General features: G+C 41.4%; 1 protein-coding gene across 1 annotated transcript; it reads left to right on the plus strand.

Annotated features, from left to right (window-relative positions):
* The first annotated feature begins 1,548 nt into the window (after positions 1-1,548).
* On the plus strand, positions 1,549-26,676 carry CMTM7 (CKLF like MARVEL transmembrane domain containing 7). Its single transcript, XM_008504374.2, has 5 exons — positions 1,549-1,778; positions 20,462-20,635; positions 23,455-23,553; positions 24,566-24,647; positions 25,000-26,676. The coding sequence occupies exons 1-5, from the start codon at positions 1,620-1,622 to the stop codon at positions 25,011-25,013; spliced, it is 528 nt and encodes a 175-aa protein (XP_008502596.2). The 5' UTR covers positions 1,549-1,619; the 3' UTR covers positions 25,014-26,676.
* The last annotated feature ends 280 nt before the right edge of the window (positions 26,677-26,956 follow it).

Genomic DNA, 26,956 nt, shown 5'->3' on the forward strand with positions numbered 1-26,956 from the left:
TTTGCAAACTATGACTTAAGCCTTTTTATATTCTAGTACTGGTAAAAAAAATAAGCCAGCTGGGGTTTATCATATAACAATTAAAACAAGATTGGTCATGACGTGACTGTTACTCTATTTGTATTAATTTAAAGGTATTTCTGTTTCTTCTGGCTGAACTCTGGTCAGCAGTTCCCCAGTTACATACAGACTTCCAAAACAAGTTAAGAACTAAAGAAGCTGAATCAGAGGGTAAGAAAGAAAAAAACCCAACAACTTATAGGAAGTACTGAAGTTACTAGAACCTTCCTCCTCACAGCTTTCAAGAAGTCTCCAAATGTGCTGGAAAAGAAAATGGGAAGAATAACACACAAAAGTCCACAACAAAACCGGCTGTTTTTAAAAGAAAGCTCTCAGCAGCTAACATTTTACTCTTGTGTAAATTGTCTATGTTTTATCTTTGCTATCTAAGGAAATGCGATAAAGTTTGGTAGGACAGGTTATAACTTTTACTGCAATTACTAAATGTCTTAATATAAACCCAAACCTGGCTTAGACAAGTACAGACCATTGATTACACTGGCAAACCCTGCATTGTTCATGTAGATTACTTATGCTAGCCCTTTATTTGTGTTGGAGAACATCTGATTTTTCCTGTTGTCCCTCTTAAGACAATTTTAGTTACTGAAGGAGCTATTAAACCCCAAATATAAAGAGAATGTGTATGCTAACAGCAGAACAAAGCAGCAGAAGATGGGGGCTTCTACCCTCCTGAGCATAAAAGTTGGCATATGCCTAGCTCAGAGGCCCCCTGTTACCCCAGAAAGCAAACCCTGTTATTTTTAAACTTGAGGAAATACATAGCTTCCTTTGCTGAGTTTTGTTAGTACCTCTGTGTGGCTTTAATTCATACTAGGGGGTTGCGACATTTTGGCGGTGATGACAAAATTGGCTGTCGCTGCCTGTTTAATGCTTCATCTTTTATGTGATCATGAATCTGGAGGGATGGGGACACAGGTGTGTGAGTGGGGCGGGGGGGGTTCAAGTGAGAATAAATGTTGTGGTGGGAAGAGGCTGTTCCCGACTGTTACCGCTTTCCCAGCGAAGCATCAGAGCATCTCTCGTCCAGGAACATCGCCGGCAGAACTTTCTGACACCCCGAGTGGTCTTTTCTCCATGGAGCAAAGCTATTACACGACATATGGGTCGGAACGTACGGCCAGGCCTCTCCCTCTCTGCCTGATTCGGTCCGGCCTCTTATCTCCACGACACCCAGCTGCAAAAGGGGGTCGGGACGGGCCTCTCACTGTGGCTGACGGCCTGGAACGGGGAGGGGGAGCCGGGGGGGAGTGCCCGGTGGGAGCCTTCCAGAGAGGGGCTCCTGCACCCACCTGTCCCGGGGCCTCGCTTCCCCTGCCAGGGAGAAACCTTCCCCAGGGCTTCTCCTCGGGCTCAGCCCCGCAGCCCCGCCGGCTGGGGAGCGAGGGAACGAGGGAGGGAGGGATGGAGAGAGGCCCCGCCCGACTTCTGGCCGCCCCGCCCGGCCCCTGGCAGCCCCGCCGCCGGCCCGCCCTGTCCCGTCCCATCCTCTACCCCCTGTCCCGGGTCCGGCTTCAGCGAGAGGAGCGCGGGAGGGAGCCATGTCGCACGGAGCCCGAGTGATCCGCACCGGGGTGAGCAGCGGAGGGGTCGCGGGCCCCCCGTCCGCTTCCACCGCCTCCTCAGCGGGCTCGGACGGGGAGCTGGTGGACGGTGCTTATTTCCGCTCCTGCGTCGGCATGCTGAAGGTGGCCCAGATGGTAAGGGGCGAACCGGGTAGGGCGGTGGCCCTTGGGGGTCTTCCCCCCTGCTGGGTGTTGTCTGGGGGGGTCTGTCGTCGGGGGGTGCTGGGGGTGGTTGCCCGCTTTGGCCGCTGCGGTTTTACTCCACAGCTCTCGCAGATCGCGGGAAAGAAGAAAAAAAGTCCCGGTTCCTCTGGCAAAGCGAAGTGTTGGGTTCTGTCAGGAGCCGCCTTTGCCTCTTCGGAAGGCAGCAGTGCGCACTTTTCGTCTTGTCATTTTTCGTGTGGGTGAGCACCGCTTGCTCCGAGTATGGCATGGTGGTGTTTTGGTGTCTGGTGTTAATTAATAATTTGGTGTCTGGTGGTATTATTAACTGCCGTTAATAATAATGGTAACACCGTGATGGAAAGGCAGATCAGGCCCCAGTAGAACAACTCGTTCCTCAGCTTGGGTAAGTTTTTGGGAGAAAGCAGGGCCGAGTGCCAGCAGCGGCGGTGGCCTTGTGAGGGTGGACACCACGGCTGAGGCCACTGGTCCAGCTGGATCCATGTCCTGGGTGTCAGAAACCTTCAGGTGGTGCCCCAGAGACCCAGGGAGGAATAAGGGAGCTGTGAGGCTGAAAAGCAGAAATTAAAAATAAAATGACAGCTGAGAGCTGCAGGGGTTGGAGCTGGTGTCTTCACTTGGCTCAGTTCAGAAAACCTTGCTCCATCCAGACACTGAGAGGTTTAACAGATGGATAAAATTTTTCTCATTCCTATGGCACATAATTATTCTTAGTGCATGGAGTGAGTTTTGCTGGCTTAATTCCAGTAATGAATAGTGACGGATGGCTCAGAAAAAGTGTGAAAGACAACATGTAGCAATACCTCCTCACGTAGTTTTATCCTGGAAAAAAACTGTACCTTGACAGCAGTTTATGGTGGAGTTGTTGCCTTAATCTTTGATATTCCTCAATCCCTTCCCCCAATACTCCTGCATGTATTTGTGTAGGGTTTTTTGTTTGTTTGTTGGGTTTTTTTGTTTTGTTTTTTTAATCCTCTGTAAGTTATTAGCATCCATCGCGTCTTAAATTAATATTAGAAATTAGGAGTCATTTTGCTCTAGGTTACAGTGGAGCAATATCAGATCCTAAAGCTTCTATTCAAAAGGCACCTAATTTCCTTCAGTGCATTAATAACCATCAGCTGCCTTTAGAAATGAGCCTCAGTGGCAAGAGACTTAATTGGATATGACTGGGCATGGCTACCTCCACCTGCTGAGAGCTTGTACTGCACTCCTGAGACCTCAGAGTCACCCCTTACTAGGAATTCTGCTCAGCAGGAATACAAACAGTTTTCTGCTGCATTCTCTTGGCTTGGATTGCTCCCAGACCACTACATGGATCTAGAATATCTTCTCAGGAGACAAATGACATCCTTTTGAGCATGTGTCTACATTACAAATGAACCTGTAGTCCTAAGACCATGGGCTTGTGCTTTGCTGACCAACTGAAAGTCTATTTATCCTTTTGCTTTCACCACTGTGCAAAGAGTAGTTCTTCTTATGGACTAGAAATACCTAGGCCTCTCTGCTCTCCACCCAACTCTGCTGTCCCTTACAGCTAGCACAGACGTGCTGCTTTGTGCTGAAATTTCAGTTTTGGTGCACATGTAAAGAGTCTGTGTATACTTTGCATACCTTACATATTTTTATGTAAACTGTGTGTGTATACTTTACATACTTTACATATTTTATGTAATGTATGTAAATTATATAATTTTATGTAATACTTCACATACTTTACCTAAAGTAACACTTCATCAGTATCAAATTCATCACCTAGTGGTTTTCTGCAGTTACTTTAATACAAGTTAAAGTAATGTAAATGGAGTTCCTTCAACTTTGCCATCTTACATTTTTGTGCTTTTCCAACTTGCTTGTAAATAAAATCAGTAAAAGTTGCCTCAGGTATCCAGGGAGCTTTGGATGAACTTTTGAATGAACTATTAATATGACAACGCAATCGTGTCTTCTCAAATAATTCCCTAGGAAAACTAAATGTTTCTGCTGCAATGTGTAGAAATAACCAAGATAGGTTTGTTCTGGGTTAAATCCTTCACTAAGTAAAATACAGAGAGCTAAATGTATTCACAAATCTCCTTTATCTCTTCTTGGATGGTATTTCCATGCTATCCATGGAGCCAATTGTATTAGCATTCAATCCTTCTAGTAAGAAGTGCAATATCCTTCTTGGAAAAGAATTCTTGATGCTAAATCTATAAATATTCCTGTATCAGTGTTACTGTGGCTGGTGAGACTGTGGCCTTACTAAGAAGGAGAACCAGAGGACAAATATAAGGTCTTTTGGTTATATTACACTAAATACCATACTGTGTCTCTCAATGGTTTTGTTTGCTAAGGGGGAACGTTACTGTTTCTGTTTTCTCATTCTTCCTCAATCCCTTCTATCAAGAAGATGACAGAGAACAAGAAAGAAGCATTTAATTCTTTCCTGCAATGTTAACGTATGTTTGCAGTGCTAGCAAGTTAAAAAAAAAAATCAAAATTCTATATGAGTATGAAAAATTTCTATTAGAATATATCAATCAGATATGGAAATTATAGAAATGAAGTAGAAGATAATGTTAAAGCTGATCTGTAAGAAAGATAATACAAGGAATAAAACCCTACAGTCTTTGACAAGATGAAGAGATTGTGCAGCAATCTGATCATTATTTGTTGCTGCTGTCTACGTGTTACCAGTACTTTCTTTGCAAGTTCTGGGTGCTGCAGTTTCTAGGAAGTTAAGCAATAAAGAAATGTGTTTCTGGCCTGTAAGCTTACACAATTTTTTTTTTTTTTAACTTTTATTTTTCTAGAGGTTTTCTTTAAACTTGCAGAGTGATTATGGCTTTGAAAAGGTAATGCAATTTGTTCATTGTGTTCCTGACATTCTAATATTTAGGGAATGGTCTGAAAATATTTTATAAATAAAATACAGTAGGAAACAGGTCTGTGACTTGTGCGTTTTATGTGGCAGTAAACAGTTTGAAAGCTGTTTTTTTGTGGATGAGTATTACTGATGTTAGCAGGGGCTCAGTTTTCAAAATCCAGTCTGAATTGATGCTCTTGTTTTAACAGGACGTTATGAAGTATCTTCAACATTGAACTGACTTCACCTGGTTTATCTCAATGGTGATTAATACAGATTCTGCTTTTCCTTTTATCTTCCCCCCCCCCTTTTTATTTTTTTTTTTCACTTTTTCTTTGTATTTCCAGTTTTGCTGGGACTTTTTATATTCCCAAAGATACATGTAGGATATCACTGTGGCCACCTTGGCTCTTTAGCAGCAGTGTACTAAATAAGTGTGCAAGTGGGTGTGTATCAGTGTGCACAGTACACTTCATAGCAGAGAAAATAACAGAATTTTAGCCAGTCTGGCAAGACTGACACATGTGGCAGTCTTCAGTACACAGGAGTAACTGTGCTGATTTGTTTGAAGCATGTTTGCCCTGTGTCCATGCTACTTGTGAGTTGTTTTATGGTGAAACTCTCTAGGAACCTGTGTTAGTTTGGTAAGTTCTCAGGAGGTGGCTTCTTGGAAGCCTTTGAGGCATCCTGTGCCATTAGAGACAGTGTGGAGAACTTGCATCCATATTGTCACCAAGGTGGCTCGAGTGGCAGCGTTCATAGACTGAAACAAGCCCAATTCAGCAGAATTTCTTGTGGAACCCTTAGGTGGCTTTTGTATTTTTACAACTGAAGTCTGAAGGATGCCACAGACACTGTGCTGGACTAGGTCCTGCTTTCAGCACAGCCCATGCTTGACAGTGGAGTCAGTGGAGTCTATATAGGCATCCCATCATCTTGGGCAGTCGGCTGGTGGGAATGGCTGTGATTGTGTCACCACTCCAAAGTTTCTGATGGAGAGATTTGCAAGAGTGTGACCAGGACAGACTGAAGAGAGAACAAAAGTGTTGAGAACTCATGTGCAAGAAAGCCATCGTGGCACAGCATGTGCTTGTGTAGGTTTCTCATGTTTCTCAAACTCTTCCCTGCTTCTGGACTCTGAGAGGTACAGAAGTGGCCTTTCTTTCACCTCCTTCAGGCTGGGCCAAGCTAACTTTAGGGACAGTTTAGACCAAAGGTGATTGTTCCCACAATAATGCTGTTGCTACTGACAGGACAACAGTTTTGGCACAGTAAACACAGCTTCTGCATACAGGGTGCTTTAAGCTGCTACCGGTGCTGATTCCTTCAGCTCAGTCTGAAAGAGCAGTTTCATCAGATAAAAGACTTCCAATATTATCCTCTCAAGGCTGAGGAAGCTTGGTAAACAATTTCAAGGTAAAAAAGGATAAACTAAATAAAAGTTGACTTAGCATAATTTTAATCTGTTAGAAATGCTAAGGCCATATTTGAACCTTTGCTGCTGAGTATCTATTTGAATTTCCGGTGTATCTCAACAAAAGAAGTTACATACTTGACATGTGAATGGCCACAAGGCAACCTGTAATTCTGAGTAGCTTTGAAGTGTACTGAAACCTCTCTAGGTTATTCTTATACTAACATTCAGTTGAATAAAGTATTCAAGAAAATATGAATGCATCTAACACTGAAAGCTAGAATGTGTTTGGTGGCTTGGTCACAGGAGTCAAGATCAGCTTCTGAATGTGTTGGGTAGTATCAGACAAACACTGATGAGAGAGCTAGGTTTAGACATTAAAATTTGAAAAGAAAGCAACATTTGTTACTGGGAGACATCAATTCATAATCAAAGGCATTGACTCAGGAAAGGAAAATTCACAAAAGCAAATGAGGTTTGAAGTGATTTGAGAGCTACTCAATCTTCTAACTTGATCTCGAGCCTGAAACATCTTTCTGTCTATGGAGGTGATTGAGATAAATCATCTAATTCTTTGCAGCATTGTGTCTGAGAGGTGTGATTTTGCCTGTATGGCTGTAAAGCTGCTCAGTTGGAAGAGAAGGATACTGATGATAGGCAGGGATGCTGAAATTGTAAGCCTGTCTCTGGGTACTGTGAAGACTTTATGTTCAACTTTCCCCTACTGTCAACTCTGTCTATAGCTCTTCCAAAGGAAAATAATGGCCAGAATCAACAAGCTTGATGAAAGTTGCCAGATGCTAACCTAAAAAGCTTAGATTCAAACAATTCTGTTTTCTGCTTGAGTTTTCATCTGGCTGATAATAGAAAACACGACAAATAGTGCTGTAATAGTTATCAGTGATTTCATGACATATTATATATAAAGTCGTATTTTATATTTTCAAAAATAATAACTGAGGAAAACTGGCCCCAAGAATGTGCATGTTTCTTCAGTCTGCAACTGTGTGATAGACCACTGGCTACGCAGTAAGAAATGGGAGATGTTTTTTCAGCAGCAGAGTTTTTCCTTCAGGCCAAGGTCAGAGCTATGAGTTGTTGCTGCTGATTATTTTTGTTGTTCTGCTAGAAGCTGCAGTAAAAAAACCTTGCATGGCATGCTGAACAAAGAGAGAAAAAAAACCTATCCAAGTCTTAGGTGGCTCCAAAGCAAGCAGAAGCACTTGAGTGAGGAATGTCCAAGCCTAGTAATTAAAACCAATAAGTCTAGGAAGTCTTGTTATTTCCCCTGTGAGATCACTGAAAGAGGCTGGCTTGGCCAGTTGTATTTTTTCCATGCTTCTGCTCTGGGTGGCCATTTTACAATTTCTGCCCAGGTATTTGCGTAAGAGCTGGGAGCAGACAGTGTGTTCTCTGTTAACCAAGGAGTGCTTAGGAGTGTGTCATGTGGCACAGTTTTATTTGATGAGACAAAACTTCCCAAGCAACACCAGTTTAAGGATTTTTCCCTTTCTGTCTCACCTCTGTGCAGCCATTCTCAGCTGCAGTGATGCAGCTGTTCTCCAGGTTATACACTAAACCAAGCTGGGGAACTGATGTAGCTTTACTTCACCTCTCCTTTGGTTTTCTTTTTTTCTTTATGGCTTCTTAGAGAACAGTGCAGCCAAAGACTACTGTCAGCAAGAGCAAGTGTCTGGCATATGAGAACAGGAACTGCATAAGCCTGAAGTGGTTCCATGTGCTTCAGACCACAAGCTGAAAATGTAGTCCTTTTTCTTTTTTTCTTGGGCAGAGGAAGGTTTTCTACCATCTGTTTTCATTTCTTTTTCAGCAAAAAAAAGAAATTAGTAGTTTTTCTGATGTTGAAACTGCTCTAGAAATCTGAAAAATGAACTCTAGTACATTTTGTAAAAAAAAAGCAATTGAAGTCATTGTTAAACACCAGGCAATCTCTGTTCTGAACATGTCAGTGGATGTTTTATTTGTGTCCTAGAAGAAGCTTCTTAAAAGCATGAAGTTGGAGCTACCTTTCATTGCTCATTTGACCCATCCAATAGGCTATATTGCAATACATGTAGCAACCTGAATGCATGTTGTGCTCTTTGTATAGAGGTGATTGAACAGAACAAAAAAAAGGAAATGAAGCCTAGAAACCACATCACCTGAGACATGTTTTGTATGCTTGAAAGAACAGAGTGAAGTATTGGCAGTGGTTTCCTGGTGCACTTGTTTTACAGGAAATCAGATTTTAAAATCTTAATCAATTGTACATGGTGTATGTGGATAAGATGTAGTGAAAAGCATGGATTCCTACTGCTCTGTGACTTTCCTCTGAGATATGCAAAGGTGGTGTATTCCCTGTCTTCACTGTTTTTGGATGTGATGTCCCTTTGAACATCCTCTTCTGTCACACAGAGAGAGAGACCAGGGGCTCTATTCTTTCCAAGAGCCACCTCCATCATCTCATAGCCTATAAATGCTTAAAGAACATTTTGTCAAGCATCCTTCACTGGGTTCCATGGCTGCAGATGCTGGAACAATTTGTTGTGTCTCATTGTGGTCTAGCAGAGCCTTTGTCATACCACCATGAGGGCAGTATACCTGACCCTGAGGCTCTGCTAGGTACCTGCTCTGCCTTACTGGGCAAATCCAGACAGTGTTTGCTTACTATGAGTGAGCATTTCCTCTGCTCTCCTCCCTGGGGAGTCCTTGGGGGGTATTTTCTCAGTACCATGGCTGAGTTGTCTCCTTTGTGCTATTGTCACATCGTGTGCTGTGGCCTTGTCCTCCTATTTTGTGGTCAGATATAAAGTATAGGGCAGCCAGAAATTGCTACTTTGTGTGGAGACCAAACTCTAAAATTGCTGGGATTTCCTCTTAGCCCACCTGTGATCTTCCTTTTTTTTTTGTTTGGGTTATATTTTTTTTTTTGCGTAACTCAGATTCTTAAGGGAGCATCACAGCTGAAACAACTCCCTGTGCTGCAATGTTCATAATTTGATGAATGTAATGATGAGTACAGATGTGTCCGACTGGTCAAAGCTGGGCGGCTGCAGCTTTCACAGCTGAAGCAAATTGGGTTGCTCTTCTTGCAACTAGAAGCAGCTGTCACATTTTGGGCTTCCTCTCCTGCTCACAGCTTCCCTCAAGGAAAATGGAAATGCCATGGTGATGAGATTGAGAAGCTACTTAGAGGGGATTTTCTTAGAATGTTTTTGGTTTGTTTTTTTGTTGGTTCTTTTTTTTTTTTTTTTTTTGCAAACACCATAGTGAGTTCAAGAAACAAATACTGACTGCTGAGAGAGAAGTATGCTATTAACCTGAGGTGACCAGCAGCAGACCTACAGAAAGACTCAGCATACTTCCTGCAAGTCTGTAACCCTGCCCTGAGAAGGCCATTTCAAGAGCTCTTATCTATTTGGGAAAAACATTCTCCCCAGTTTGATGCTTGTCACCTGCTGGCTAATTGAGCCTGTTGTAGATTGCTTCAGTGAAGCTTCCTAGTAGAAGCAGGAGTGCTGTCCCAGCCTGTCTGAGAGGCCTGCCAGTCTCCAGGCAGGCACTGAAAGCTGTCAGCTACCACAGTGCCGCTGGGGATTTTCCTATCTTCTTATTTCCACCCCCACGCCCCCCCTTCCCCTTATTCATTGCCCGCCCATCACTTCTCTGGCACCTTGCCAAGCATCAAGTGTTTGCACTTAGAAAGTGTTGTTCTTTTGTGTTCTGATCCAGCAGCCAGGCTGTGATGATACTGGTTGCTTTGGAAACATTTCATGATGTTAGGCATTTTTGGGAATTCTCTCCTGTTTTTCTTCCCGATAAAAATTACGATGTTCTGGCACAGCTAACATGGGCTGTGGTGATGGAAACAAGTCCTTCTCTTATCTGAGGAGACCTCACTCAGGGCTCCATTGCCACGGCTGACAAAGCCTTTGCTGGGGATGAGAGATACGAACTTTCTGACTGCTGACTGTGAGGCTGCCAGGTGTCAGTGTGGTGGTCTCTGGGGCAGGCAGAGATATGGCAGGTGTTAACTGAAGGCTTGAATCAATCAAGCAATAAATGCCTCACATTTATTGTCTCTCATTTATTATCGTCTCTCAGACAATGAGAATGGGTTGTGTTGTGAGCAGCATCTGTAAGGGCAAGTGAGGAACAGGTTGCTGGCTGAGGCTTATGAGGCATGGGCATTGAGACTTCAGTGAGGGCTTTGCAAGGTGCTCCTTATCTCAGTGACCACTTTCAGGAAGATAAAAGCTTTTTGTTCTTTACAAACCTTGCCACGAGGTACTGGTTTTATGCTATATGTTCCTATTTAAGTAGCTGTCTGCTGTGAGATATGTATTTGGTATCCAAGTCAAGGAGAAAGCTTTGCAGCTTGCTGTGCAGAGTTTGTGGGTGTTTGTTAATAATAATAAACAGTGTATCCTGGGCTGCAAGCAGCCAGCCAGTCTGAGCCAGGCTTGGCTGGTCAGCCAATGTGGGCTTCTTCTCTATAGGTGGTATTGCCATGCATGGTTGGTGAATCCACTTGTAGGCACCCATGAACTTTACAAACTCTAAGAGCTCTTGTAAGTAAGCTCACAAGTAAGGATTAAGCTCTTTCTGTATTTTATAGTACTGACAATATGGGACTTTATTCACTATTTAAAGGGCAAACAGTACAAACAACACAAACAAAATATGCTGAGGATGTTTAGAGTACTGGTTTCAGAGGTGCCTTGCTCCTACAAGGAACTTTTTTTCCCAGCCAACTAAAAGTTATATGTAAAAGACATATGGCAGATGAAGTTGGCCATCTCCTGCTCCCAAGGAGGGGTCCTTCTCCAGACCCTGATCTGGTGAACTCTTTTGCTGCTTTTGCACCAACAACTTCAAAGGATGAAGTTCTCTAGCAATGTTTACATGCCTTAGGTGACTTTGTACCTCAATGGACATATATGTCCCTGTACATCATTGTTGGAATGGTTTCTGCTGTCAAGAATGACTTTTATTCCATTCTCTCTTAAGACAGCTCAAACCTTTTAATTCTTAGGTTCTATGAAACTCACTTTTGTTTGCCTACAGTTCTCTTCTTTCCTGGTGCTTTCCTTTTTCTTGCCTCAGAAGCACCTTGTATGTTGTGTCTTCAGTCATTCCAGGTGTCTAGAAAGACATGAACGCCTCTCTGAGGGTTGGAGAGAATGTAACTGGGTCTCCTAGAGCTCAGACCCTGCTTGGGTGTTTGCTGACTTTGAAATTTTGTTCCTATTCTTTGCAGACATACTAAAAATCATCCATACCATTAATACTGTTTAGCTATAAGTTTTATGTCTTTTAGGAATTTTCAGTGACTTGAATATGGCACTTGTGCAATGGTACTCAAATATCATTTACATTGCTGCAGTATTTTGAGTGTTGTGTGTGCATCTTTTGTGTAGATTGGAAAAACTTTTTACAGTTGAAATGTTTTAAATTTAGGTTGTTTTTTGAAACAAATATCTTAGCATTGGATTTGAGAGAAAAGAAATAGAATCATGAGATTGTTGGTGAGAAACTTGGTGCGTTTTTTAATTCACCGCCTGACAAGAATATAGTATATTCTTTGCCATAAAACTGACAAAGTCCTCAGCTTTAATTAATAATGTACAGGATTGTGTGATGTCTTTCAGTGTGGTGCAGTAGTGCTGTAGGCACCTGTGGGGACCAAGGCAGGGAGCTGGTTAAGGTGACAGTGGTGGGACCAAAGTATTGCATCCACTCAGTGGTCAGTGGTGGCAGGACTTAAATGTAGCTTTTCATTACAAATCATTGCCCTTTTAATGGTCATGACTAATACTATTTAACAAGGGCTCTTTAATAATGTAATTCACATGCTATTTCTGTGATTACTCCACATCCTTTTCTACCCACTGGGGCCTGGGCAGATAGATAACTTTTTACTAATAGATAAAGAATACCACCTCCTTGTACTTAGAATTGTCCTCTCACTGAGCTGAAGGACTGATTAAGATAATATTGCCTTTTCTCACACTCACACTGTTTTTATCTTCAATAGATAGACTGTGGATGGTGGTGCACAAGAGATGTCACTTACCAGAGGCCAGGCAGCCTCCTTATTTTAGCAAAGCAGCCAGACAAGAAGGAAATCTACCCAGACACAGGGGCTGAGAGATTATTGTGCAACCAAAGACTGCCTGCTTCACAGAACCCTGAACTTGAAGGCAGCTGATGTCATCTGTCATTAGTGAAGTTTCAAATGGACTGGGGTTTTTATCTTCTTTTTCTAGCAGAGGTTTGTCTGTTACAGCTCACTTTTCCAACACTGCCCTGGAAGAAGGAAATCTCGATTACAGCAGCAGTCAACATTGTTGCCTAAATTAGCTGAACCGGTCTTGCATGAGCTACAACTGTAAACTTGGCATGTGTTTTGCTCTTTTTTGTTGTTGTTGTTGTTGTTCCTTTTTTTTTTTTTTGGAGGGAGCTGTTTAAAAAATGGTTTTATTCTGCCCAGAAATATGTACTTCATAAAATATGGATATTGCTTCACTGTGTTGAAGTGTAACGTTTGGAAATATACAGCTCTGTTCAGTGACATTTCTCCAGGGCATGGCTATGCTGATTGGCTTGTTTAGAGATGGAAAATTCCACTTACTATCCTAGCTGGTGTCACAAGCTGGAAACTTTGACTTTTTAGTTCAAATGCAAAAAAAATATTTAGCTCTTATTGTTTTTTTAAAAGGCTGTAATAATACTGGATATGAGTCAGTGCTGTCCTTTGCTCCAAATCTGTAGGCAGATGGTTTCTCTACCTGTACTGGAACTTGTGTAAGTTTTAAGAGAATAGAAAGCAATGAGTTTTTATCAATTTAATGAATAGTTCTCAGGGTCATCCTCTTCTCAGACTAAGGAGGAAGGACCTTAAAGCAGCACAAAGGTTCATCAGTGCTCTAGCAAGTGCAGCGGAGAATCTCTTCTCTCAGTGCTGTTTTACAGCATCCAAGGAGATGGAGGGCCCAGGGAAGAGGAGTTATTTCTTTCTTCTAGGGTGCTGAGTTGTCAGAGAATGATGGAAAAGAAAAGTTCTTTCACGAATTGCCAGCTACGAAATGGAGACTGGTAATCCAGAGTTGCTGCCTACAGCCTTCATGCAGGTGTAGTACTGTGCTGTATCCTGTCCTCTCTCCTTTTTTCCCTGATTTTTGGTGCTAATTTTTAGTTAATGGAAATGCCTGTCCTGATGCAGAGGAATGGGGAAGATAGGTAGGAAGCATTAAAAGAGGGAACTGTGGTGCATTCACATGTATAGAGGAAAATTTGGATGGGAGAGAATGAGAGAGATCAAGAAGAAATACGGAGTGTAATGTTGGGGAGGAAGAGCAAAGGGGAATACAGGGCAGAAAAAAAGGAAGGGAAATGCTGACACAAAAAGAGTGCAGCTTCTTATGGGAGAGTGTAGCAGAGGGGAGTATAGTCAAGAAAGAAAATAAAATATTCTGAGAAAAGCAAGAAGGTGGTTGCACATGGCATGGTAAAATAATTGAGTTAAAAGCTAATGCAGTGCTGTGTAGATTATATGTGACAATGTCTTTGTTGCAGTATTATGGTAAACCTTTGAGGTAAGAGTTATAGTGTTTCTCTAGAACTGGCTTCCTTGAGGCAATTTTGCTTCTTATTGATGTTATCTTTCCTCCCTGCTGTTTTCCTGGCACTTCCCACCTTATGTCTATATAGAAAGAGAAAATTATGGTCCACAGTTAAGTTACACAGTAAGACAGCAATTTCAGCAGTTCAGGATATGATCTTGGGATCTGCAAAACCCACATTCAGTTCTTTTCTGCAATGAAGATGTTAAATATTGTTCTTTATACTACTGCAGCAGCTAGAAGTTCCAGGGAAGGAGTGGGCCACCTGCAGGGGGTTAATCCCAGCCAGCAGCCAGATACCCACCCAGCCTCTCACTCACTCCCCTCTCCTGCAGGGTAAAGAGAAAACAGAGGGAAGGTGAAAACTATGGATAGAGGTGATGACAACTTTATAACAAAAGCTGCACACACAAGCAAAGCAAAAAGAGGAATTAATTTGATACTCCCTATCATCAGGCAGGTATCTGGCCACTTGCTGAAAAACAGAACCTCAGCATGCCTAGTGGTTGCTTGGGAAGACAAATGTCATAGCCTCAAATATTCCCTGTATATTTTTGTGAGCTTTTATCACTGAACACAGCATCATGCGAGCTGGAGTAAACTTCTGGTCAGCTGGCTGTCTCCCCAACATCTTGCCCTCTTGCTTGCTTTGGGATGAGGAGAGGGAGAAGAGAGAAGGCCTTGCTGCTGTCCAGGCACCCTTCAGCAGCAGCCAAAACACTGATGTGTGCTCAGCACTGTTCTAACCACAAACACAAAGCACCACAGGAGCTCCTTTCTGTGAAGCATCCAGCTCCAGCCCAGCCCCGCACAGCACATCCCCACTGCACGGGGTGCTGCACAGTGGGAAAGGGTGAACCCTTACCCTGCAGTCATTATAGGATTGTGAAAGAACAGCTGGATACAGACAAGTGATAATGTGTGGTACAGAGCAGTCAGGAATGGTAAAGAAGATGAATAGTAAAGCAAAAGCAGCCTTCATGTTACAGACTGCACTTCCAGTTAGGAAACAATTTATTTGCAGTGTCCCAGTGCCTGCTGCTTTTCTTTTTTTTTTTTTTTTTTTTTTTTTTTTTTTTTTTTTTTTGTGACACATGATAACAAAGTGTATAATTATGTAAATAAGTGACAGTCAGAAAATGGATACTAATTCCCATTTCACAATGAGCTAGGGCTCTCATTTTTATTCATCTGATTTAGTGGCAACAAATCAACCAGAAAGCCACTCCCAGAAGACCAACCTTTCCCTGCTGTTTTACATGTTCTGCGGCTCCCTCCTTCAGTGTTTTAGAGTAATTTTCACACACATTTTCACTCATGCTTGTTTATTGCATCTGTGATCTGTTGATTTGGACCTATTTTTTTATTATTATTTTTTTTAGGGAGGCAGAGGGTGTTGTGGGTTCATTGGTTGGTTGGTTTTAGTGGATATCTGTTGTCATTCACATTATAAAAGAAAGTGGTCATCTTGACCTCAGGGTTTATTAGCGGTGCTCAACATTTTGTCTTATTCCACATGCCTTAAGAGTTTTGAAGGTGAAAAACGTAAGCACAGGGAATGTGCAGTCTTTATTAGCCTTCATTGGTGAGTGGGGCAGCTGATGCAGCAAAAATACGTGATTTACTGAAGTTCAGACAGGGAGATGGTTACAAAACTAGGGTCAGAATTCAAGAGGCAGTGACATTAAATTCTTCCCTGGTGTCAGTGTTTGTCTGTGGAAGTGCATCTCTAATGCCCCGAACCTCAGGCTTTCCTAGGTTCTTGTCAATATTGGAGATCATGCTGGATTTATGTTTGTGCAGGTAGCTGTGTCCAAAGAAAATTTAGTTCTCTCCAAATGTTACAAAATAATTAAGTATTGGTAATAAAACCAGAGCTTTATTTATTACATCCATTAAAGCAGGACAGTAGAAAAAGATGATACAAAACACTTGCAGAGATTGATTCCCAGGTTATAATGTTGTTCTGTGGTCAGACAAACTGTGCTCTTCTACCACATGATCAGAAAATGCTTAGTGGTGCCAGCTAGCCCTTGGGTGCAGGGAGGGCAAAATCAGCACTTTGTTGTGGTTGCTTTGTTACCCTCAGGACACTAGAGAGGAAAACTGTATCTGTAGTCTCATCTTCCTGCCCCTTCCTGGGAGCAAGTGGTTATCTGTTAAGTTGCATTGAACCTCTGTCCAAATTCTTCCATCTTTACTGGTATGCTCCAGCACAACTGTTTAGAATAAAGGGAAGTCCAGCCTATTAGTCCTCAGATGTGGGGAGCACTTGGGCAAACAGGGCTGGAAGCCACAGGAGACCCTGGCCACCATGAACTGATTTGCTGGGTTGCTCTTGTTCCCAGCAGCATATCCAGTCCACCCCTCTGAAGCTAAGATTTGGAGATGAGCTTTCTCTGTAACATAATTGCACCTACAGGACTACAACAAACCAAGAGCAAGTGTAGGGAGTGGAAATCAAACCATCTGAGATTGGTAATACAACAGCATCTGGGCCTAATGCCAGAGGCCTTTTCTCCAGTGTCCATTTGCCTTGGGAGTAATTGGAAGTTGGATCCTCTTCCTGTATATAATCCCTTCGTAATACAAAGGCATGACTTTTCTCCTTTCTTTAAGCAGGTGTTGAATTTTCCTGCAGTGGAAGATTGACTTCCTTGAATCTTGACACTCATCTTCCTTTTTGTTTTGGTTTTGTTTGTTTTTTTTTAACTGAGTACTCATTCCTTGACAGGGACAAGAAGAAATAGGGAAGAAAACAACTGTTTTACAAAGAAATGGCATTTCCAGGGAACAGTTTAAGTAGCATTTTATATAGCACAGAGGAAGAAAATTTATTACTCTTGTCCAGTTTTTCCCTATCCTTTAGAGCCTGAGAGATAAAGAAGGAAAGTATGCTATTCAGAACAGATTTATGTCATCCCTTTGGGCAGGAAGGAATATCCAGGGACTACAGGTTGGTCAGCTTCACCTCAGTCCCTCAAAAGGTGATGAAGAAAACCCTCCTGGAAAGCGTTTCCAAACACGTGAAAGACAAGAATGTAGTCAGCATGGATTTACAAAGGGGAATTCATGCTTGACCAGTCTTACTGTCTCCTGTAAGAGGTGACTAGCTTGGTTGAGGGAGTGGTATCATAGCACAGGAGAAAAAGGATCTGAAGCCTTGCCCTCATCATTTAAAGGCAGCAGCAGCTTAACACTTCTTTGATATCACATCTCCCTTCCCAAGTCCCACCTCCCATTAAGATCCTTGAAAGATCTGGGCTTCTTTATCCTTTTTTTAGTGGCCGTGGGTTGGCTCTTGAAGGAAGACCATATCAGGAAAGAGCACATTATGCTTCGTTTTCTGGTAGAACTGTGCTCTCTACAAATCAGAATGGAGTTTAGGATTGGAAGTTTGTGTCAGTGCTATTCAAAAGACAACCTTTTCTACAGGCATCTTGCAGAGGATGTGGTTGCCTTGTCTCCAGCTCAAAATAGAGAAGAGAATGCAGACTCTTACCATCTTTGTTTTGTGATAACCTGTTATGCCTGGTAAGGTGTTGAGTGCCTCCTGGGAATTGCTGACTGCCTTTAGCTCTTGTTGGCTTTACTGGAAGACAGTTCCTGAAACATACTGATGTCCCTAAATTTGCTTCCTGACTCACTAAAATATCTGGTCCAATTGAAAATCAAGAAGTGGATTAATGTAAGCCAATCAGCTTCCGTGAAAATAAATACAGAAGTTTCCCTAAATCCAAAAATTCCACCTTGGAGTTCATTGATGCATATGTTCTTTTTTTTGCCTTTCAGAAACCAGAAAGCACTTAAGTAGTAGTGTCCTTCTATGTGTCCCCCACCCCTTTTGCAATATAGGTCTGAAGCCTGAATATATTCTGTTGAGCAAACTGGAATCTTCTAACAAGACCAACCATCATTTGACCTGTACTGCTGGTCTGACTGGCTTGTTGCTAATGGGTTACATGTCTGCTGCTCTCACAGTCTATGAAACTCCACTGAAATGGAAATGACAGTGCCCTAATTTTTTTTTTGGGGGGGGCCTTAGTTTTTTTTATTTTCAAGATGTATTAACCTGCTCCCTGAGAAAATGTGCAAGAAAACCACTTGTAACATTTGATAATTTCAGTACTTTGCCATTTGTTTCTCTCGCTGCACTGCAAATTGACTTCTAAGATATATGTTGAACTGTATGAAAGTCAGTTTACATATTAATCATTTTATCACTTAATTTCAAGTTCTCTGGAAACAGGAATTCCATATGGGGGGGAAAAAAAAAATCAGTCATCACTCTCTATATCATTATAAACTGAAATATTTGGTAAAGGAGCTTTGTTATTTGTCACTTCTAAAGGGCAAATACTATTATGTGGCTCTATTTCCTACATTTGTTAGTATTCTCCTTCTACATGTGTTAAACTCCTGACAGTACCTGCTAGCCACGCAGGCAATATAGTGTGGCAAACATGGCACAACTAAATGGCCTGCTGATCTCCTTCTGGCTGCTTAGGTTAGTTACTCCATGGCTAAATCAGACAACTCTTCACTTAACTAGCATTAAGATTCAAAGAACCCAGATGGATTTTCTGTGGCAGCCTGAGCTAGTGTGGTTACTGGCTGCTGCCACCCTGCCTGCTTTGTCCTTCCTATCCTTTCCCTTCGAGTCACAGCTTCTCCCTCACACTCCTTTGCTCACCTGACCTTGTGAGGATGGCAGAGAGAGAGGAAAGCTTTTTCCTTTTTTTAGTAATTCACTTTTCTGCTGGCTTCTTACACTGAGGTGGCTCAGCACAGATGAGTGGAGGACGTGGGACTGAAAATCAAGTGCATGAGTGCATGACAGGGACTGAAATCAAAGTAGGAAGGAGAAGTTGACAAAGGCCATGACCCCTCGTGATGCCATTGTTTAATGTAGACCTGGTGTATGTAGACATAAATCAGACAAAAGCTCATTAAAATTATCTCAGAATTGAAGAAATGGGCCGGGAATATTAAAATACTGAATTGTGGGGAGGATTGCTTTGTTTTCTCCTAGGAAATGCTGCATCTCGGAAAGCTCTGCCATGCACAAGATGCAAGTCTTTGTGCATTTAGGATTCCCCAGGGGCAAGGCTTTGAGACCCAGAGAACAGGCATGGTACAGACAGAAGCACTGGGAAGTGCAGGATGCTGCCATGGCATTACACTCCCAAACCAGGGAGACGGGCTGAGCAACACCATGATTTTCAAAGGCATATGTAACCTCCATTCTTGAGAAGCATTGAGCTTGACATAGCCCTGTACCTTGAAGTCCTGTCTTTCCTACACTACATTTATTTCCAAGGTGGGAGGAGAAGTGCTTACTTGGACCAAGAATCCCTTACAATGCTAATATCAACTACCTGGACTACTGCAGTAAAAGCAGTAGAGCTGGAGCAGACCTAACAATAGGTAGACTTTGTACAAAGTCCCACTTGTGTGGGAAGGGATCCCAGAGCACTGATTTTTTTCTATGGAGCCACCTTTTCGAGGTGTTTCACAGTCACAAAATTGATGTGCTTGGTTGGATGGAGTTTGGCCAAGGTGCAAGTTTTGTGAAGTTGTTTTGTGTGTATAAAGCTGTTGATTGCAATAGCCTGTGATTGCACTTTGCCTGTCTGCTTAGAACTGACTAGATGAAGCTCAATTAAAACCACAGCAGGAAGAAGCTAAGCTATGTTGTTTGGGTGCTGTTTGCTTGTTTTCCCCTTTTAATCTTCAGGAAATTATTCTGATAATGGATGCAGTTGGTTAGGAGCTTGGAAGATGAGTGTGCAGTCTTGAAGTGCTGGCTTCCTCAGTTTTTTAATGTCTTGGAGAAACACTGAATCATTGCTGCTTCTGGCTGGCTTTGAATGAACCAAAAATTACAGTGACTGAAAGCATGCATTGACAAAGTCTGTAATACAAAAACAGTCAAGTATATCCTCTGTAGATTTATTTTTATCACCTATACTAGCCAGGCTGGTAGAATCATTGAGATTAGTAAAATAAACAAGTAATTTCAGATTTTTGTTGTTGTTGTTGTTATTTATTTTAAAAAGCTTTAGTCCTTTGCAGGTCTGCAACTGAAAGTTGTACAATAATGCTTTGTAGTTTTATGTGACAATATTAAGATATTAAAGCTTTATAACTATTGAATTGAGGGTGTGGTGAATTAATCAGTTCCTCCAAATGTTTATGATTTTTAATGATGCTACCTTAGAGTCTGCTAATACTTCTCATCTGTAGATGGTAGAAAAAGAAGGGTCAAACTGTTAGCTCAGGTGAAGCCAGGTCCTCCAATTTTGCATGTGAAAACGCTTGCTAAGTGGAAGAAAAAGGTGCATGTGTTCACAGGGACCTTCATTTTATACATATTTCAGTAGTTTCCTTTTGAAAGTCCATGCTCCCGTTGCTGGTGCAACTCCAGGCATTCAGTGCCTCTTCTCTATTTAGACCTCTCATGTCATAAATAGAGACTTCTGCTGGCTGGATTCTCGAGGCTGAAAACTGTTGCTTTCCTTCCAGCAGTTGCCTCTCCCCCAACTCTTACAGCTTGGTTTAGCTCTTTTTAACAACAAATTTTAAAACATTGTTACCATGCTCATTACTTTGTCCTCCGTTTTTGCTGGGACCATCCCATTTATGTCAGACACTCCACTTCTAAATGCTATTTTGTGGCGTTTGAAATCCCCTCCCCAGCCCTCTGAGCACCATTGTAAAAATCTTTGATGTGACTTTTGTCTTTCAGATCTCACTGCTGATCGGATTCATAAGTGTAAATAATTCTCCATGGACAGATTACAGTGCATACAGCTACTTTCAGATTGTCAGCATGTGCGACTTGGTTATGATTTTATTCTTCTACATTATCTACGTATTTAAAATCTACAGGAAGCTGACTTGTGTTAGCTGGCCACTTGCGGTAAGTCTGGGTTCCTCACCTCTCTTCTAGGTAGAAGTCTCCATTACTTAGTCCATTTTCTTGTGCTATCACACAATGATAGGTTGCCCTTCACATAATTTATTTTTTCCTTGTACACAAATCCTTTGGTTGCTTTTGCTATTAGTATGCAATTCAGCAGATGCTGTAATTGTTTTTACCTGATTTGGATCTGATCTTGCCCTTCCTCCACTCAGATATAAACCCAGCTTTACTCCTGGGAAGGCAATCATGTTCTTCTGAGACAATTCAAAAGAAGCTACTGATCACTAAGCCTTACCTAACTTAGGTCATTCAGAGCAGCTAAGGGATGGCTAGAGTAGAAAATCATCACATGAGAATTCATGTACTACATCCTGTCCCAAAATACAAACACTATTTAAGTCTACAAGTGCTATTTAAGTCAAATGTGTCCCTTTTTGGTATGGTTTTAGGTAACTTAAACAATAGCAAGAAATAGGTGCCTCAGCCTGATTGCCATAGTCCGGCCATTCCTGGGATATCCTGCAGGATGTTCCTGCCTCATTCCTGCATTTCCCCTGCACGTCCATCTCTCAGATTCTAGCAGAGAACCAACAAGCAGCACAGAACATGTGAGACCTGGACTTCCTCAGTAGCATTGGGTCGGGTCAGCTAACAGAAGGATCCTGTGTGCCAGTATGGGAAGACTGATTTTAATAACATCTTAGAACATGTCTCCCTTACACATAGTGACATGTTAGCTCCACAGAGGAAGGACCAAAGGGTGGGATTTTGAAACCTGAGAAGGGGTTGGATGGTGTTAAATGGAAGTTATGCAAGTAGTTTACAGATCAGAAATAACAGTTTGTCCATCGATCAGCTTATAACCAGAGAGAAAAAATCAATTTTTTCTTCTTACCTGAACAATATGGTTAGACTTGCACTTCTTTTTATTTTTTTATTGTGTGTCACATGTTCTGCCTCTAGAAATTATTCAAGATAATACAGACGCAGGAGCTGAAGTAAGGGATTGAAATAAATAAGTAAATGACAGTTTACTGCAAAGCTGCATTTAGTGTGTGCATTGCTGTAGCAGCACTATGCCGTTTTGTCCTCTGCATAGGCTGCTTTTGATTTTGTTTTGTGTTTGATCATTCCTGAATGTTCCAGAGTCATTAGTGAGTTTAAGGCACTGCCATATGTGGCTGCTTAGCTTCAGGTATCTTTATAGGATATAATGCTTGACCACTGCAGCTCTTTTACAACCAACCTCTTTTTCATGTTCAAAACAACATGTTTAAATATCTATAGGACACAATAGGAAGGCTTGTAAGAGACTTTGGGAAACTACAGCTGGAGTTTGGCTGAGTTTCCTGGCAGGATCTCTACATAGCAGTTGGGGGTGTGTTGAAGTCAGTAAAGCTGCAGTGGTTCAAGAGGTTGTTCAGCACTGACAGTTTTCAAAGCTGGAAAGCCTGTCTCCAGAGGAACACTCTTCTGGCCCTGCCCAATTTAGCACATGATGATTCTTTTGCACTTTTGCCCATCCCTTGGATTCCCCTGAAGTACTGGCCTGTGTATACTGCTTTATTTGCCTAATTTACCTGCTGCATCATGAACTAGCCAGAGGAGCCTCCCCATGGAAATAATTTATTCCAGCAAAAGCAAGCATTGAGATGCTTATCTAAAACAAGGTTACAAAGTAAATTTACAAAAGTAAATTGCAGTCTCAGAGACAACTTTACATCAAAGATCCTTCTCAGCTGTTTTAAACACCTGAGCAGGGGGAAACTGGTATGGTGGGATGACTATTTCTCTTCTGGGATTTCCTAGAGCAATTTCCTTTTGGGTCTATATCCCTGCTTTTTTGGTTTGAGATGGAATTTCTCCTCTCCTTTATAAAAAGCATTTGCTTCATTCATGCTGGTCGTGGCACTGCAGATAAAGTAAGCAGATGCCCTCCTGCTCACCTGACCATAAAAAAGGAACAACCAATGTTTGGCTTGCAAATATGGATATTGGTTGCCATGACCTTTGTAAGGATTCAAAATCTAAATCCACAAATAACCCCTCCTTACAGCAAGTAACATTGACTCCTGGGCTGATTGTCATCAGACTGAAGAAGAGCTTAAATGCTGTATCTCAGTGCTCTCAGAAAGAAAATGTTTTACTGCAGGACAGCTGCAGCCACCCTTACAGAATTAGGAGTCTGAGTGTTGGATAGGAGCATCTGTGCAGTTGTGCTTCTTGCAGCTTCCCTAATGTTTCCAGCCTTGGCTGATGTAAATTGTTAGTAAATCCAGCAATAAACCCACTGCTTAATTTCTAAAACTATCAGATGTAGAAGGAATTGGTTTTCCACTTACATTATTTGCTGCCATTTATTGTAATCCTTTATAAGCCAATGAAATATGCCCTTAAGGCTTCTTTATTCCTCCAGAGCTGCCTCTTTAAGTAGGTTGCATACTTGATGCAACAAAGATATGTGCTTCACCCTCAGTAATGTGTGGTGTTGAATTGAATGGATTGTGCCCAGACCCCATAAGTAGATTTTATTCCAGTGACACTAGTAGACTTGAAGACTGTCCCTCTCTCCCAGTTAGAACAGAAAATCAGGTATGGTCCAAAACCAACTCAGAAGGTGGGGGGTTTAAGTTTTTTATTTGTTGTTGGGTTTTTTGTGGTTTTTTGTTTGTTTGTTTTTGTTTTTGTTGTTTTTTAACTGGTGTGTTATTTTCTGGGTATCAGTAACTTTGGCCAACTTGTTTGCATTCTGAGGAATATTGAAATGCTTTCCTGATAAGATTTTTTTCTGATGCAGGCTTTGCTTTTCTTTACAGGAGTTTCTTCATTATTTAATTGGTACGATTCTGCTTCTCATTGCATCGATTGTAGCAGCATCCAAGAGTTACAATTTGACTGGACTTGTGGCTGGAGCAGTAAGACTGTGTTTATTAATCTTGACACTTAATTGCAATATATATTAAGTAGGGCATTGGAAATCTATTACTTGTAATTTTATTTCATTACAGACTTGCCTTGCTTGTGTCTTGGTTGGGTGAACTACCTCCTAGCTCATGTCAGTGAATGTTCTGTAATACAATGCCAACAAAAATATTTTGTTGTGAGACTCTGCCACTAAAGTAGGTATTTGTCCTGTCAGAGAGCTGAAACTGAAGGTTCTTGTGCTAACTCATAGGAACTCCTGTGTTTAGGGGAAGAATTAATATAAATCAGTTTTTACAAATGGCTGTCACAGCAGATAGAAGTTACCTAAAGGATTTCACCCGTGTTTGGCTTTTAGTGCCTCCTGCTTCTGAACAGAGACCTCTTCAAGATAATTTCTCCAGAGCTAAAACCCACTGGGGTCGCAGGCTGACTTACAGGAAGATACAATCTGCCTCTGAGGGCTGGAAGGCTTTAGAGAGAGAGGGATGACTTCTGAGTGTGGGCAACAGCTTTTTCACAGCAGCAGGACCTGAAATACAGCTCCTCTAGAATAAAGAATTGTTTTGAGAAATGTAGTCCTGATGATGCAAATGGACTAGAAGACTTACCTGACTTACCTGATGAGTAGTATTTGGCAGATGGCAGGGGAAGACTTATTTACCTGGGGCGGTGAAAGAGCAGTAATCAGATGTGATGGAGAAGTCTTTTATTTGTTGTAGAAACTTAGTGAGAAATTTAGAAGGTGAGACTCTGCTGCTTGTATGTGACTCTCAGTCTGTCTTTCAGTCCCTGTTTTGACATGACATAAGCTGTTATTATACTGTGGAAACCTTTTTTTAAAAGTGTATTGGCAGAAAGACATTTTAAAAAAATATCACTTTTTTTGGGTCTGTTAGTGCCATAAAATATGTAACTGGATCTACAAGAGTGTCTATACATTCACAGAGTATATGTCATCTAATATTCTGTAAGTATTCATGGTTTGTTTGTTTTCTCATCCAGACTTTCGGGTTCCTAGCTACCATCCTTTGTGTTTTAAGCATGTGGTCATCCTACAAGGTTTCGTGCATCACGCAGTCCTCAAGTAAGTATTATGCTTAGTAACTGCCTGAATGCTTCCCAAAATGAATACTTACATTTTCTGCCACAGGGCAGTGTCTGCTTGGTAGAATGTATTAACCTCCTGTTCCTTGTTACTCAAAACTACTCACAAAGCAGTAATACTGCGTTTTCTGTCAACACAGATGTATTACAGCTACTGACAGCTGTTAACAACTAACTACTAGAGCAAAACAACTTGCTTCTGGCAAGTAATGAATGTATCAGTGCTTTGTCTTCCCTCACCCTCTACCAAAAGAAGCTTTGCTATGTGTTCCTTAATCAAGTATATCAATTTGTTTGCACCAACACAAGTGACACTGTCTTCCTTTCCAAAGATGCATCTGTATGACTCCTTCACCTCCACAAGACACCTGCCTTACAAAACAGGATACCAAAGAGGAGTGTCCACTACTGAGGAGAGAGCATTGGGTATTCTGTTACGAGTCTGGACAACTGGTGGCTTTTAAAGATCTACTTGAATGCCTATGCGAAACCATGCCATGAACCAAAGTCTATAATGGAGAGTAATAATGGAGAACCTGTTTTTTGGAGCTTTACGGAGAAAGACAACTTCTGTCTCATGAGCTGGGCTGTGGTTATTTCCAGCTTCTTGCAATAAGTGCATTTAAAACTAATTTGGAGAGTCATTTGGTTCTTCTTTCAGAGGGATGGAACAATTGCTTCTGGTTTCCTCTGTCTGTTTACAAAAGGGAAATGCTGCAAATTCCTACCTGATTCTTAACTTCCAAGTATGATTTGTTTAACAAAGGAACTGCTACAAACTGATTTGTGCCTGGACAAGGTGGCTAAGTCTTTGATACCTCTTTCTATGAGAACCATGGACTATCAGCTCAGCCAGCAAAAAAGATTATTAACCGCAACTCCAATACATCACTGAAAGCACAGAATCCTTATCCCAACAGTACATAATGAAATCAGGTTTTGTCTCCAGGAATTTTTACAGGTTATTAACAATCAAAAATTATTCTTAAAAATTTCCCTCTGCCCAATACAGGCAAATACGTATCCTAGAATACATGTTTAATGTCTTGCCTATCATTTTCACGAACACTCTTTTGTAAAGTGGGGTCTGTAGAAATACTCAGTGTGTTTCTTATAAATTATTCTCTTTGGAGTCTAACAATGTTTATGGAAAGCCCATCATGAGTGGCAGCAATGTGCTTTTCTCTCTCTCTCACATGCAGTTTGTGCCTTCCTCTGCTGCTGCTGGGATCCATGCTTTTGGAGACTGCCCAGAGCCTGGACAGACAGAACAGTTCAGTTTTGTCCAGCCTGGTCTTGTCATCAAATTCTTGGTAACTTTGAGTCTTAGACAATGCCTTCTTGGCATCTCTGCCTTTCTGTCCTTTTGTTATCTATCTCTGGTGAGCTGGAAGTTCTCTGCAGAAAAAAAGGGAAGCGGATGCCCCCCCTCCTTGGTGCTGTCCTCTTTCATGCCTAGCTGTGAAGTAGATCTTGTACTTAAAAATTGGTCTCTTTTGTCAGGACAACTGTGTACAGCAGGTTTCTGAAAAAATAGGATTTATACAGCTTACCAAGTTCACTCTGGAGAAAAAAAAAAACATTTTCTGGTCTGCTATGCATTTTTCTCTTCTTCTGAAATTCTTCATTAATACTGCTAAGTACTTTAATGGTCTTCTCAGAAAATTATTTCTGTGCCTTATAGCAAGCCATCATACTTTGCCATTTGTTGCTACCTTACTTTTTTCTCTCATCCTAACAAAGGTGCCTTTACTTGGATTTAGTTTTTTCATTCTTTGACAAGAAATTGGCCAACTGCTAAACTGTCAAAAATTTTGAGTAAATAAGTATAAAAAGCTAAATGGATAACCTGCAAAGCTAGAAATCCCCCTTCTTATGGTGCATGGATTCTTCTTGCTTTTCTTTTTAATAAGTGCCCTATGTGTAGCAGCATAGAGTTGGAAACAATTTGAAAGCACAGAAATCTGCTCTTTGTGGATTAAGATATGTATATTCATTCCAAGATAAATTGCTTTGATGTTAATATAGAGCATTATTCAAATAAAAAAAATAAGAATTAAATGTTATTAATTTTATACTGAATATTTTTTATTTATTTATAACATCCAACTTTGGCCTGATTTTCTACCCCATACCTTCAGATGACGTATTTCATGTTTGTCAGCAATTGATCACTTTTGTCTTTTTAACAATCTGAACTGATCATACCTCAAAGGCTCTCTGGCTTGAGAGAACAGACATCCTTTTCAGCAAGAAATCCTCTCTCAGCTGGGTCAGTGATTGTTCAGG

This window comes from Calypte anna, chromosome 2 (genome assembly GCF_003957555.1).
Source record: "Calypte anna isolate BGI_N300 chromosome 2, bCalAnn1_v1.p, whole genome shotgun sequence".
Classification (NCBI taxonomy): domain Eukaryota; kingdom Metazoa; phylum Chordata; class Aves; order Apodiformes; family Trochilidae; genus Calypte; species Calypte anna.

What these genes read in the sequence shown, in the direction of transcription:
- CMTM7 (XM_008504374.2), top strand. Translation starts at nt 1,620, where the DNA reads ATGTCGCACGGAGCCCGAGTGATCCGCACCGGGGTGAGCAGCGGAGGG. An exon ending in TGCTGAAGGTGGCCCAGATG is followed by an intron (nt 1,779 to 20,461) that starts GTAAGGGGCGAA and finishes TTTGTCTTTCAG; the next exon opens with ATCTCACTGCTGATCGGATT. An exon ending in GTGTTAGCTGGCCACTTGCG is followed by an intron (nt 20,636 to 23,454) that starts GTAAGTCTGGGT and finishes TTTTCTTTACAG; the next exon opens with GAGTTTCTTCATTATTTAAT.